Source organism: Xenia sp. Carnegie-2017, unplaced genomic scaffold (genome assembly GCF_021976095.1).
Source record: "Xenia sp. Carnegie-2017 unplaced genomic scaffold, XeniaSp_v1 HiC_scaffold_22, whole genome shotgun sequence".
Lineage (NCBI taxonomy): Eukaryota > Metazoa > Cnidaria > Anthozoa > Malacalcyonacea > Xeniidae > Xenia > Xenia sp. Carnegie-2017.
Window position 1 is genome coordinate 1499523 of NW_025813485.1, and position 14192 is coordinate 1513714.

General features: G+C 32.5%; 3 protein-coding genes across 3 annotated transcripts; all 3 read right to left on the reverse strand.

Annotated features, from left to right (window-relative positions):
* Nucleotides 1–40: 40 nt before the first annotated feature.
* LOC124446213 (E3 ubiquitin-protein ligase TTC3-like) lies at nt 41–6361 on the reverse strand. The gene is made up of 16 exons (XM_046997041.1): nt 6040–6361; nt 5880–5941; nt 5665–5741; nt 5558–5597; nt 5163–5287; nt 4794–4843; nt 4632–4713; nt 4373–4426; nt 3554–3615; nt 3169–3239; nt 2827–2915; nt 2543–2637; nt 1404–1466; nt 816–870; nt 215–314; nt 41–105 (listed from the first exon to the last, which is right to left on the reverse strand). The coding sequence occupies exons 2-16, from the start codon at nt 5902–5904 to the stop codon at nt 41–43; spliced, it is 1053 nt and encodes a 350-aa protein (XP_046852997.1). The 5' UTR covers nt 5905–5941; nt 6040–6361.
* A 1824-nt stretch (nt 6362–8185) lies between these two features.
* LOC124446211 (vang-like protein 2) lies at nt 8186–10208 on the reverse strand. The gene has a single exon (XM_046997040.1). It carries the CDS (start codon nt 9921–9923, stop codon nt 8427–8429), a length of 1497 nt encoding a protein of 498 aa, XP_046852996.1. The 5' UTR covers nt 9924–10208; the 3' UTR covers nt 8186–8426.
* Nucleotides 10209–12162: 1954 nt separating this feature from the next.
* On the reverse strand, nt 12163–14181 carry LOC124446214 (39S ribosomal protein L37, mitochondrial-like). The gene is made up of 3 exons (XM_046997042.1): nt 13708–14181; nt 12860–13194; nt 12163–12579 (listed from the first exon to the last, which is right to left on the reverse strand). The coding sequence occupies exons 1-3, from the start codon at nt 14079–14081 to the stop codon at nt 12263–12265; spliced, it is 1026 nt and encodes a 341-aa protein (XP_046852998.1). The 5' UTR covers nt 14082–14181; the 3' UTR covers nt 12163–12262.
* Between the last annotated feature and the right edge of the window lie 11 nt (nt 14182–14192).

The window sequence follows — 14192 nt, forward strand, 5'->3', positions numbered from 1 at the left end:
ATGTGAAGTGACATAAAAAAACCATACACATGCTTTACACTCACTCATTTGTTGTAACTGAGTTTTGTTTTTTTACATCTTGAGCTCTGCTTTGCTTCGTTTCATCTAAAGTAAAACAATGTAAATAAATTATAAAGCCGCAAAATATCCTACAAAATTAAACAAAATCATAAAAATGAATTTGCAAAATAGTACGCTGGTTAGTGGTTATTACCGTCAATTATATGTTTGTCAACGCAAAAAGAAAGAAATGACGCTTTTCCTCCTTCTCCATCTTGAAGAGCAGCAGCCGCCTCCTTAAATCTGTATAGACCCTATGAAATGAACGAGAAATGATGAGAAAATCTCATTGCCAGAAAACTTAAGCTTTTAGCGATAAAAATTATTGTTCAAGTTTCATGATTTTATAAGTTGTGCGTCTATGTAAATAGCTAAAGACAAATCTATGTTTTATGAAATAATAAATACAACGCTGCAATAGGATGATGGTTGAGAAACAATCTTCTACTAATGCCAATCTAAATCAAAAGCAGCATTTTGAGAAGACCACAAGTAAACGCTATTTCTAACAAACACACCAACTGTAGTTAAATCAATTATATGCATTCTTTTCCTACAAACTAATTATTTACAATGGTATTCATAAGTTACTTAAACGTCTCAAAATTAGGGCTTTGAATTTCATCAAACGTTAGACTTGCAATTACAAAAAAACAAACAAACAAAACTTCTTCTTTGGTTATGCTCGTTCTTACAAGTACGTACAAAGCATTTTTATATATAACTAAAATTAAATATCATGGCTTTCCTCGTACCTTATCCCAGTCTGGTTTTAAAATAATTGTTCTTTTGGCATCCATCAGAGCTTTTCTTTAATAAAGAAAAATAATATGCATAATATATTCACCAGGGTAAAGAACAAGTCGCTAAAGATGATGTATTTTAAATTTCTATTGACATGAATTTTTGCAAAAATTAATAACAAAGCCAAAAATAAGTAATTTGACTGCCTTCTCAAAATTTTTTATACTGAAGAATATTTCAAACATGCACACCAACAAAGGACCAAAAGTGGAGTTTAAAATAAAAAGGCACATGACAATTTGTTTTTTGGTTCAACTTCACTTTCACAGAGTTCAATTAACATTAACATTATTCAATTTGCTAAAGGAGAATTACAAAGGTAAAATAAAACTGTTTTCAACCACTGCAGAATAGAGTTACTGCAATTATTCCAAAATAGCAGCATAATTGCTTAAAAACTATTTTTCAATACTCGACACAATAACAAAATTCTCCCACAATATAAGACCATTTTGCTGTCAAGCTTATGATTAATGATTTAAACTGAGTTTACTTCGGTTGAACAAAATACAAAAAGACAAACACACAAACCCAGTTACCTGTATTCGCCGAGATTTTTGTAACTCTGAGCTCTATTGCCATAAACAATGTGATTAAAAGGACTGAAATAAAAACGAAAAAAATATCAACCAAAGGATCAACAAGTTCAATGTCTATATATAAGACGAATAAGAGAGTAATGATGGATACAAAACCACAAAGCAATCTTTCATGTTTTTTTTAGGTGTTATAGTCTCATAGATTATTCTAATACGAACCCTGGAGAATCAGAACTTTACATTAAAGATTTAATTCTCCTTTTCGTGTTGGCAGTTTGCCTAATTTGGTTTTTTTTTTGAATTTTAACTTCTTCTTATATTGATATGCCAGAAAATACACATACAGTTGAATATATATTGCAATTTTGGTCCCCGAAACACACAATCAAGTGATTAGCTTCTTTTGAAAGTAATTTGGCTTTCTAAAGAAATCAATTGGACACAACTAAATATATGAATATACACCCCTCCCCCTCAATTAGCCTCTACCTACCACCCTGCACTCCTCAACATCATTCGAAACAAAAAAAGTAACGGATGAAGTAATTAAAGGACATAAATAAAAAATATAAGATATTTTTTTTGAAGATCATATTGAAGATCGTAGAAAACACGATTACATTTAATAAAGTTCTATTACACACCACCTCAGAAAAATTAAGACTGCTTAAAAGAAAAAGCTAGTGAAAACGCCAGATAATTTCAATTGATGATTTAAAGAGCATCATGTACAAACTTAAAGAATGTGCGTTAACCAAGATGCATTGCGCACTTTTGTTTATGTTTACATCTTTACTTTTTGAGCTTGTGGCACGCCGAATTCAATTTGGTCACTACGTCGTCTACTTTATATGAAAAGTCAGGAAAAAAATATTGATTTAAAACTCTATATTACATTAATTTCTATCGTTTTTCTAAGTTGCATGGACTACAATGGCAAAATCCGGCATTATCTGCCCACAAAATGGCTGTCACTCTGGGATTAACGCGCAATGCATCATGGTTGACACACATTCTTTAATTTGCGTTCAAATCCTCTAGTTCTGTCATCATTTCAATCCCATGAGGAACAGTCGTCAGAGGCAAAGTTTCTCACTTTATTTATTTATATATATAAATATACAGTGTAATTTTAATACCTCTCATGTATAGCTTTGCTGTAGAAGGTGATAGCTCCTTCATAGTTTTTAGAGCGAAATTCTTCATTTCCGTTTTCTTTTAACTTCAATGTTTTCTAAAATTTAGTGAACCTTTGAAGTGACAATTTTATGGAATAAGACGTTAAATAGTTGTCGTCGTTTGGAACACTTTAATGGAATAAAAAAAAATTGAGACTAATGTTCAACTTTCTACTCGAGAAGTGAGGCAAGCGTAAATACGAAATTGTGGGTAAATTATTAAACTCAATCATCATAAATCATACTTCTTCAACTTCCTTGCAATCTTTACTACTTGAAGAGATCGTGAGTAGGTCAGTTTTTTTGACATACGACAATTGAATATGCACAGCAACTGTAATGTTCAATGAATAAACAATTTGTAAAAATGAAACTAAAAACATTAGTAAAAAATGTCTGATCATGTAAATCTAATGTAAAATCTAATGTTAAATAAAAACAGGTATAAACAGCAAGATTGAAATAGTTGTATTAAGTATAAACATAAAAGTATACTGTGTAATATTTGACAAAATAGACAAAGAAATACAATGCAAAATTTTTGACTTATGATTTTATTCTTATCAGAAACAGTTTACATGACTTACATTGATACGCTGTTAGCAGTAAAGCCATGATAGCTCTCTCTACTTTAACATCTTTAGGAAGACATACATCTCTAAAATACAAGTTGAACTTTCTGAAACATATCATTTTCTATTCAGGACTCTTTAAAAAGTATCTCAAAGAGATTCAATGAAATCAGTCATCACTGGGGCAGCAAACATCAATTACTTTGTGGATATTCAAAAACATTAAAAAAAGACAGCAAACAGACAACTCAACCGGCATTATGAGCAGATGAATAAGAATAGAGCTACAAGTTATGTTGCATGTTGATTTGAACACGTTCAAACATAGATTTATGTAAATCCTGGCAGAATTTCAGGCATGGTTAAGGTGTAAGCTTTGTTTCAAAAATTGTTGTCTTACCTTTCACACAAAAACCAATCTTTCTTCTTGGCACACTTAAATGCTCTCTTGTATGAAGTACACTAAAACATCAAAATTGGAAATGAAGGATCTGATTAATTCCTGTCATTACAATTAAGGCATAATACATTTATTTATAATTTAAAAAATTAAATACTGTTGATAAAGACAAACATCTTCACATAAAGTATGGACTCTTTGACTATTTTTGAAAAGTATAATATTCACAGTCCATAACAGTCCAAAATTTGTAATGAAATTGATAACATGCTTTAAATTACAATAAATAGCAATTTGATGCAGTTTATAGGAATTTGAAGCAATTTAAAGCAATGTTTCTCATATCATGATACACATTTTTATATTAAAATAAAATTTACTGTTCTTCAGTTGATTGTATGAGTTATGAACAAAATTACTCTCAAAATAATCACAAATCTTCTTCTTCAATAAATCATCACTAAACTCAACATAGTGTACATGACATATAATTAATAAATCATGAATTATATGTTTATAGAGGTATATCGTCCATGTTGGTGGAGTCCTGAGAGATAGAGGTTGGTGTTTGACAACCATAGCAATAGTACTTTTCAATGTCAATATTACAAAAGTCTCATATTTACTGCACATTTGACACAATATATGTCCTCCATTAAGGTTATTGAAACATTAATAAACACCACAAACAGCCCTTCTGAGGACTGTACTGACCTGCACAATTCCCATCTACAAATATCTAACGATCTAAGAGTCAAACCATTCACTTAATATATCATGAAGTTGGGGGAAATTACATGCATATGTCTCAAAACTTACATTGACTAGTTGATTTTTCAATTCAAGCATTTGAATAATTATTTGTTTCTTGTTCTAGAATAAAAATATATAAATATATATTTAATACACATACAATAGATATTTCGACAAATGCAAAATACATTTCTGATATGTTGTAGAGAATAGAATAACCTAAATCCAAATGATATCAAGGTTTTTTAAACTACAATAATGATAACATAAGCCTTGAGGAGAATAAAAAGCTATAGTTAAATGAAAATCTCATCAAACAAACTACCATAATTTGTGATAGAGCTTCAAAGCCATTTTCAACAATCTGTATATTTTCAAATGCCTCATTAGTAGGATCAAAGTCTTGCCTGTTAAAGAAATAGTAATGTATGAGTGATTTATCTGTTAATGTAAAAATACAACAAAGTTTCGAAATATGAATACTAACTTTACTTCATTAGTTGGCAGTAAGCCACATTCAAATGACCAACTAATAAACTAAAAAACACAAATTATCATTTTTGCATAAAAAATAATTGCTCACTGATTTTGTTGTAAATAAATTGTGCCACTCAGTTGATGCTGTGTCAAAATTTAATTTTTTCTGCTTGCTCAAATAAATGGCCTAAACTATATCATGCAATACACAAACATTTTGTTTGCTGACTGCTTTTTGCATATCGTTTGAAAAAGTGATGTGCAATTGTTTTCATTTTAGCTAAAACGATGTGCAAATTGCACATTGCACACCGTTAATTTGCACACTGAATGTAACTATAGTGCATCTGTTAAGCTTATATTTAACAGAATTACTCACCTTTTCTTCATATTGAGGTGGTATGATACCAAGTAAAAATGGGGCTAGAACATGAATCTTAACACAGTTTTTTCTTAGGTTTATCTGTTCATCATTTAAACCAAGAAACCAATCAGCAAGTTTATCTAGAGTTAAAATTAACAAAAAAAAATTGAATCGAAATTTGACTCTATTTGTCCAGTTCTACCACACACCAATCCTACATTGATTATTCGTACAGTACTGTGCTTGCAAAGTTTTTTCACATTTTATGATCTTCTATACACATATCTCAAAACTTTACAATCAAGATCAATAAGCAATTTCTTTCATTTTGTTGCCATCTCAAATACATATTGTAAAACAACCTATTTTATTGAGTATATTGGACTATAAACAACATGATGTACATGTACCACGAGTTGAAGCCAAGTCATCATTGTGTTCATGTTGACTCTAAACATACAAGTAAATTACACGTTTATATTTTGCCTATGATAACAATAAGCCATTGTCTATATACCTCATTATCACTTGATTCATCATTTGAAATTTCAGAAGTATTGCTAGCAATGTCCGATTCACTTTCGAGTACTTCTTCTTTTAAAGATATAACAATATATAAATAATATGCTAAAAATATATTCATGTTATCAAACCCGCCATGATTCGCAGACAAATCTGTTAACGCAAAGAAAATGTTCGTAAATTTAACGTATTGATTCACATTTTAAACACCTGCAAAGCCTTCAATTGTAGCCATTTTAATAAACCATCTAATCAGTAATGGCGGCAACTCTCTACAAATAAACATATTATTAAATTTTCTTTAAAAACCATGAACTGTATGAAGAAGAATTAATTAAAACAAAAATAATTAAGTGAATTTAGAACATACCTTACGTAGACAGGTTAAACTGTAAGCAAAAACAATTACTTAGACGTTTAATTTTAAAAGCCAAGTAATTTTGTAGGATACAGTTGAGCGAATACACAATTTTGTGACAATATCGCAGAAGAGATACGTAATAAAAGCGCCACTAAGCGAAAAATCAGTCCCTCACTTGCACCCAGTTCTCAAATGCGCATCCGTTGCGTCCGCCATTACTCCAGTCAGATAAACTGGCCAGAATGCATATATGTTAATATAATGGAGAGTTGTTTTTCGAAAATTTGACGAATGTAAATTCATTTATGGACAAAATTTTTGATGCCATCGGACAGGATACCAAGGATATGAGGTGAGAAACAGTTTTGTTGTAAGATACGTTCGTCAACTATAATTTTACGGGTTTTATAGTTTCTTGCCTTGAATTGTATGCGAAATCCATGTTTAGAACGTCTCATACATTGAACGGCAATTGCCCTAAGAATTTATAATTTAGGACTAATACAAAAGTAATAAGTATATTTAGTGTGATTCCATTTCTATATTTTCTAGTAAAGAGTTTCCTATTTGAATGGTCAATGGATTTGTTATAAGCGATAAAACGACCTACTGTGCGTAAAGAACGTTCTTCAGATGAAGACGTTATTAGTATAGAATTTGGACTAAACTACTTTTATTTTTGATGCTTGAATTGGGACTTTTCATTTGCAATGTAGCTTGTCTGCATAACTGTAATTGAAAGTTTTTATTTGTACTTGTAAATTGAATTCCTATGGCTATCATGTCTGTCAAATTTGTATTAACTTATGAATAAAGATGTTTTTTTTTAATAAACAATATATGAAATTACAATTATTTAAAGAATGAAGTTATTGATAAATTTTTCAATTAAATTAACAACTTTGTCACAATGTCCAACATATTGTCTAACTCCTACAGCTTAGCTCTTTGGTTAAACTTCACTTGGAGTTGTGACCAACAATTGTATGTGAAAATGATAAGAATTGTTTTATCCACCACATTGATCAAGCAGCAGAGAGAAATTATTGCAAAAAAGGGCTCGAACATTTAATTTTTGCTAAAATCCATAAACTTCATTCAAGAAATTAAAATTTTTATTGTAAATAATCATGTCACAAACAGAACTTAATCTGACAAAAACCAGTTATAGTTACTCTAAATGCCATTATTTAAATCTTAATACTTTACAGAGTAAAATGTTTACTAAAAGGTGAAACACAGATACACCAGAAAACTTTTTTAAAACATTTGACAACAGTGGGAAACTGTGCCAAGACAACACCAATCTAATTCACAAAAGCATTCAGGAAGCTTTTCTATGTTCACTTCTCATATCTCCTATTATATACCTACGTCGGGTCAGTGAGAAGTGATGACATGCAGGACAGTGAGGGAGTGATATTATTAACTCTGAGACGAGCAATAAATGGTGGTACAGAAGACTGGTGACGACTTATGCATATGCTTCCAATTTCCATGCCATTGCAGAGCCTGTGCCACTACCACCTTTGGTGCTACGCGATACAGCTCAGTAAAATATCTAGTGGTAAGGATGAAGGTTCTCTCCACATGTACATTTTCGTAAATAAGGCATGCCACGTAAAACATTATTAGGATTTGGGACGTCAAGTAATTTCTTCATTTGGTTATTAATCAATTGAAATACTTTATTGAAAACCAGGGGCCGGTTGCACGAAGCCTGTATAGCAAATTTTTCAGAACGTTCATAAAATCTCTTATAAGAGAAAAATATAAGATTTGAACTTTGCAATCGTTGAAATAAAATATTGTTTCAAAGATTACAAAATTTCTTTGTCGCGAGAAAAAAATATAAACAGCTTTTTTACAAGTTTGAAAATTTTCGCTATCCAATGGATAGCGCTATCCAGGCTTCGTGCAACCGGCCCCAAAGTCAAAATATAAACTGTTTTCAACCAGCATCTTTGCTTTGTAAAATTAATTCCATCACACTCCTTCACACGAACCAAATACGCCTTGTATGACTGAATACCTCCAATGGATACACTTCTCTACCATACAGCTGTGCGTATACTGTATAGATATATACATTGGGAATAAACGTGATAGCTACATCGCACACAGTATTAAAAAGGAAAAAAGTACCACAAGAAGATTGATTAATGCAACCTTAATAACTTAAACACTTCTAGTGAACTAACTTTTATATTAACAATAACATCCAGCTTGTTCAACGACAAAAAAACTTTCCGGGCAGCAGCAGCACGACAGAGAAAAGCGTTTTTATGTACAACCAATTAAAAGAACGCTACCACACATTTAAAAATACATATAGCAAGCCACTACATATATAGACAATTATACAAAGATAGTCCCTACATATAAGAACGATGTCATTAAACAGAAGTCTCCGAGTTGAGACGAAGTACAAACTGATTGTCATCAAAATCGAAGTCCTCCTCGTGAATGTCATATTGTGGTAATTCATTTACGGTAACCACTAATGAATATTCATCTCTAACAAGTTGAAACACTGTCGATTTTGTTATATTTGAAGTTAATTGTTCTTCGCACACTAAACTCCAGCTTTTTATATTCTCTGCCAAAAGCTGAACACAAGGTTGTTCGCTGATATATCGCTCCAGAAAAGCTTTTGAAGACATATCAAATATCAAACAATGTGCCAAGTGTTTTAGAATTGACTCCATGGAGTATCGATATTGTTGCCGTGTTGTGCGCAAATATTTTTGAAGTGGTCTTGCCAGTGATGGAAATATAGCTTGAGCGGCTTCTTCTGCGTCTAATGGAACACAAGGACCTCTTTCCATCTTGAGCTTCTTTACATGTGTAAATGCCTCCTCAGTGGCCGTAATTAGTCGTGCACGTCTTTTCTTTACACGTCGTGTATATTCTTCCTCTTCGTAAAAACGATCGTTGTGTCTTGATTCACGTTTTCTTGCAGTAGCTGCAATCACTGCACGTGCACGAGAATTAGCATTTGATGGTTCGCTACCCACTTTACCATCGATGTCGTAAAATTTGATATTAGTCGTTTCTTTATTTTGGTGTTTGCGCGATGACGGAATAGACATAAGCAGAGGATTATACTCGGGAAAATCTCTGTAATAGTGATTTAATACAAACGCAGCAGCGTGCTGTACAGACATGATACCAACGTTATAAAATCGACTAACACCATCTGTACTTCGAATGACTTTCATAGTAAACGTCAACCTGCTCTGACGAAACCACAGTGCAACAAGTGACAAATAATGTACAAACAGCAAAGTGTCGGCAAGTGAAAGAGCAAATTGCGCCACAGACTTTGATGATTTTGAACCTTCTTCAAGCACTCTGTATGCATATATAACCCAGTAAGACATCACAATTATAGCTGCAAGACCCATTACACCAAATTTTAAACGGTTGACACGAGGGAAGTTAATGCGCGGAGAACGAAAGTATAATGCCCAAATACCAGCAATTAAAATAACTTCACGAAATCCTAAACTCATATACAAACCATCACATTCGTTTAAATTACTGCCCTTAGTTGAACAGTCATCCATGTATTCTTCTCGTTTTCCCAGAAATAATGGTATGATTATAAATACCACGGGTGAAAACACACCAAGGATACCAACGAAAATGGTTATAGCAAAGCTGCAATGTCGGCGAAAACTAAATCGACAAGGCTGAAAATCTTTCCCAATATCACTGAGGTTAGTCTCACTAATCCCACTTAAAACTGAGGTAGCTGTAGTCTCAGTTATTGTAGTCGCTGTCTCACCCCAATTGTCGTCTTGTGGTATTACTTGTACTTCAATGACTCCTTCGTCAAGTTCTTCTCCTCCACTTCTCTCAGTGTCTGTAAAGCGGCTGTGGCCCTTCATCTTCTAACAGCGAAGTAATGGACCAGCTAATTGTCGGTCCAAGAGAAGCAATTTTCTTTTATGAAACTATTTGTTTTCAAAAACTTCGCAATTACTAAACAATTGAAATTTTTGAGAAACTTTCTCGCTCAACCACAGAACGTAGATTGTACACAGAAACCAACGATATAAGTTAAAACGAAAATGGCGTCAAAGTGATTAATGTGTGAGCCGAGACCTCGGTCAAAGCCAGTGCTAAACGAGGTTATGGGCAATGAAAGACACGCAGACTATCGGCATGGTTACTGCGTTCCTATTGGCCATTATTGCCGAGATTTGTTCTTTATGAATACGTAGGCGCCATTGCGTGCCTTGATTTGACTTTTGATTGGTCAAAGTTGTGTAAGCCCGGAAATTTGTTTTAATATATTACTTCTATGAGATCCCCGCGGATTACTTGTTCCTTTTATTATCCTGTATGACAACAATGTTTTTCATAGCACTTATCGTGTTTCGTTTTTCATGTAAACGAGTAATTCGAAACTATTGCCACGCGTCAATTTCAAGCTCTTGCAACTCGTTCGTTTATAAAAACTGTGCAAAACACGTTAGACAAATTCAAATACAGACCCATGCCATTGTAAGCGGTAAAGCACATGCTAAGACAAACAAAGAAACAAAGATAAAAGACTATAAAAATCTCTCATGGAGCTTCCGACGATGAAAAGTGTACGTCACCTATTAATAATTTTCACTCACTTTTTATCGGTTTTTGATGACGAAAGATTAGTTTTTATTGTCTTGAAACAATTTACTTTAGACAAAAGTTACAGATGATGAGAAAAATGCATTTCACCCAATTATCAAAATCGATGTAAGAAGTGATTTTGCAACATTGAGCACAAATTTGTTCAATTTTCAATACATTTGTAACTAATAAATGTAAAAATTTTGCCATTGGTTCAAGTCAATCTTTTGTGAGAAAGCTGGTCATCACCGTCCTTGTGAAAGTTTAAACCTTCTGACCTACACACAATACAGAATTTGTTATGAGGTGTGGCACATTTTAAGTTCGTTTCAACTCCTTTCGACAAAGATTCATTGGTTCAAAAAAGCTACGTACATTTTATGCAACATAACACAGATTATAATGCAACTCTTATGTTCAAAACTCATGTAAAATAAAATATTTTATTTTTTAAATATCATTTCCTGGTAGGCAGTCAACTGTTGTTTCACTTGCTTGCTAAGGATATTTGTAACTTTGCGTTACAATACAACTTACGCTTTAATACACCTGTATTCTAAATCTGTTTTTCATTTTACATTTGCGTCTACAGCTAGACACAACAACAATTCTGGGAAATGATTTTGAAACAAACTTCCTGACAGCGATAATACTGAACATTTCCCACCATTGTGAACGATTTTCAAAATGTGCTTCCCTAAGGACTTTTTCCATGAACGCTATTACGTCAAGCTTCTGTAATGGTAGACTAATAGTATAGGAGCTAGTTAAGTTTGGTAAAAAACGGAAATGAATTTCGGACAACAATGAATTCTAGGATTGATAATGAAGCATGAAATACGAAATGATTACAAAAGAAGACGTGATGGACAGAAGATCAGAAAAGCAAGTTTGAGATAGTATGGACATTTGATAAAAAACAGAAACGACTAACAAACATTCACTGTGAATACAGAGAAACGGGGAGCATGAAAAACCAAAGAGTGTATGGTTAGACAGAATAAAAGATTGAGATGAAAATGAAGAAAAGAGTACCATAAGAGTCTATCAGTTGTGTATAGAGAAAGAAGATACAATGTGAGAAATAATATGTTTTGTTGTTTTCCATGACATGCGACAACATTCAATTGGATAATTCTTCGTGCTTTTTGAAATGTCAGTCAATTATGAAGGAGTGTCATTAGTGTGAACATACCTACACTCATGCTATAAGAGAAGCCAATTGAAACCGATACACCCTTGATAGTCTTTTATAGGAAGAATAATTTAGAAATTTATTGATGCCTATACGATCCTTGGTATGGTCCTCTGAGAAAAACAGTTAAGAAGCGATAAAGTACTGCAGAGTAGGACACACTGGATCTTTAATCTTGGTGTCGAATTTCGCTGTTCAGAGAATGGAAATTAACAAGAACGAAGACTTTTAAAACCGACAGAAAAAGCTTCAGTCTGTAATGTTGAGATCTTTGCCGGTCCTAATGACGAAGATACAAATAACAAATCACTCGATTCTTGTGTAAACCTAAAGCTTTTAACTAGTTGGAGATTCAAAATTTGGAGATTGTGAGCAGTTTTTTATATATTTCTATACCAAAGTTTTTAATTAGCAGTTCTATCCTTGACCGTACAAAAAAAAAGAAATAATATCTTTGTAACTGCTTTCCAAGAGCCCTACGTTGTTATTTTCTGACTTTTCCTTGGAATCTTTATGCATTGTCGCCGAAAATGGTTTAGAAAGCCAGAGTTGATTCTTTATCCCGTCATCGTTGTCAAAATCTAGAGTGTTCAGCTGATAGCACATTAGTGAAAAGGTTTGTTCATTGAGCACTATTGCGCGAATTGACAATGGCTCCCGTAATACGTCACCAATGCTTGCGTCATTCTTACAAACTGACCGTTCAAATAATCGTCCAAATGAAAACATTATAGCTAAAAAGTTGAAAAGATAAATTTTATAAATTCCTTATTTAAAAACGTAACAAATAATTATATACCCACACAATAATGTTTATTTTAAAATGCAATAGTTTGAAATTTCACCATAAAATGTACTTCTAAAGTATGAAACTTTACTAAACTTAAATGAAAGTTAATTTCACATGAAAATTTTCTTTATTTCTTTTGAAACCATAAATGAAGGAATTTAATAAAAAGAATAAGATGTATGTGTAATTCTTGAGTTGTGTGTGCAATTTACTGATACACAAACCTTGAGCAACAAGATGATCCAACTTCCAATTATGTTCAGCAATGACTAGCATTTGTGGGAAAGGATAAAGATCCTGATAAAATCCTGTATCAAATTCCATTCCTGACATCTTCTGTGATAATTCAAACACTGGTGATATAAGCTCATCCTTTCCCATTAACTCTTTGCAAGTGGTTTTTTGTACTTCCTCGGAGAGAGAAAAATTAGGTAATGCACACACAGAAGAAAACAGAAGTCCAGTTCTTCCAGAAATTTGCAAATTATGTCCATATCTACTCCAGGATACTTTCAAGCCAGGACGATAAGATATTGTTTGTTTCAAAAGTCCTGGATAACTGAAAAGGAAAATAATAGAAAATTGATATATGCAAGCATCACTTCTAGTGAAAAAGCATGCTATGACTTACTTATAAAAATTTTTAGCAGTCCATTATTGTGCCATAATGGACCAGCAGTCCAAACAAGCAAATTTTCATCGGCAAGCATAAAAATGCAAATATCTAATTGATGCGATACAACACACTTTTCATGAAACTCACTCTATTACCTGTTCAACAATAAAAGAATATCTCTAATAGAGCATATTACTTTGTGTTTACAAAAATGTCATCTGTCTGTCATCAAATGCAAAAAGGATCTTGTTGAGTATATACATACAACATACAGTGTTACATTGGATTAAAACATCATTTTTTGATGGAAGTAAAAAATAAAACAAATTAAACTTAACAAGTAAAAATAAATTTTTTTTATAAATTTGCAAAACCATGCTAAATTACTAACAAATAAAAGGCTAAATAATTGCTGCTATAAAATATGATACAAAATAGACAGGCCTTTCCACTTACCTATTTCCATATTTCCAAACAGTATTAATGTAGGTCATCAGAAAATCTTCCATATTTAGACTGTTAACTCCAGTGTCTTGAGAGAAAGCAGACTTAACTTGAGGAAATACTTCATTGCACATAAAATCATCCATTGAAGTAACTTTTAATGGCAATTCATATTTTATCAAACTTTTTGTGTTGCGTAAAGCTTGGATTATCGGTTCTAAAGTTCGTACGCGCGGATGAAATAGGTAGGGAATTTCTCCTGATTCTTTATTTCTTTTTTTACGACCACTTCTTTTAAGACGAAGTCGCGAGGGAGCTGTATACCCTTGTCGAATGTTACTATAACACAACTTGAAACTACCATTTCTTAATTTTAAAAAACGCATAATGTGCAATGTCAACGAATTAAAGTCCAAACAATGCAAGACACTATCACTTTCATGCTTTCACCATTGCTCTCACCATGTCCTGTAGGTCCTTCACCAAATTTTCATAAC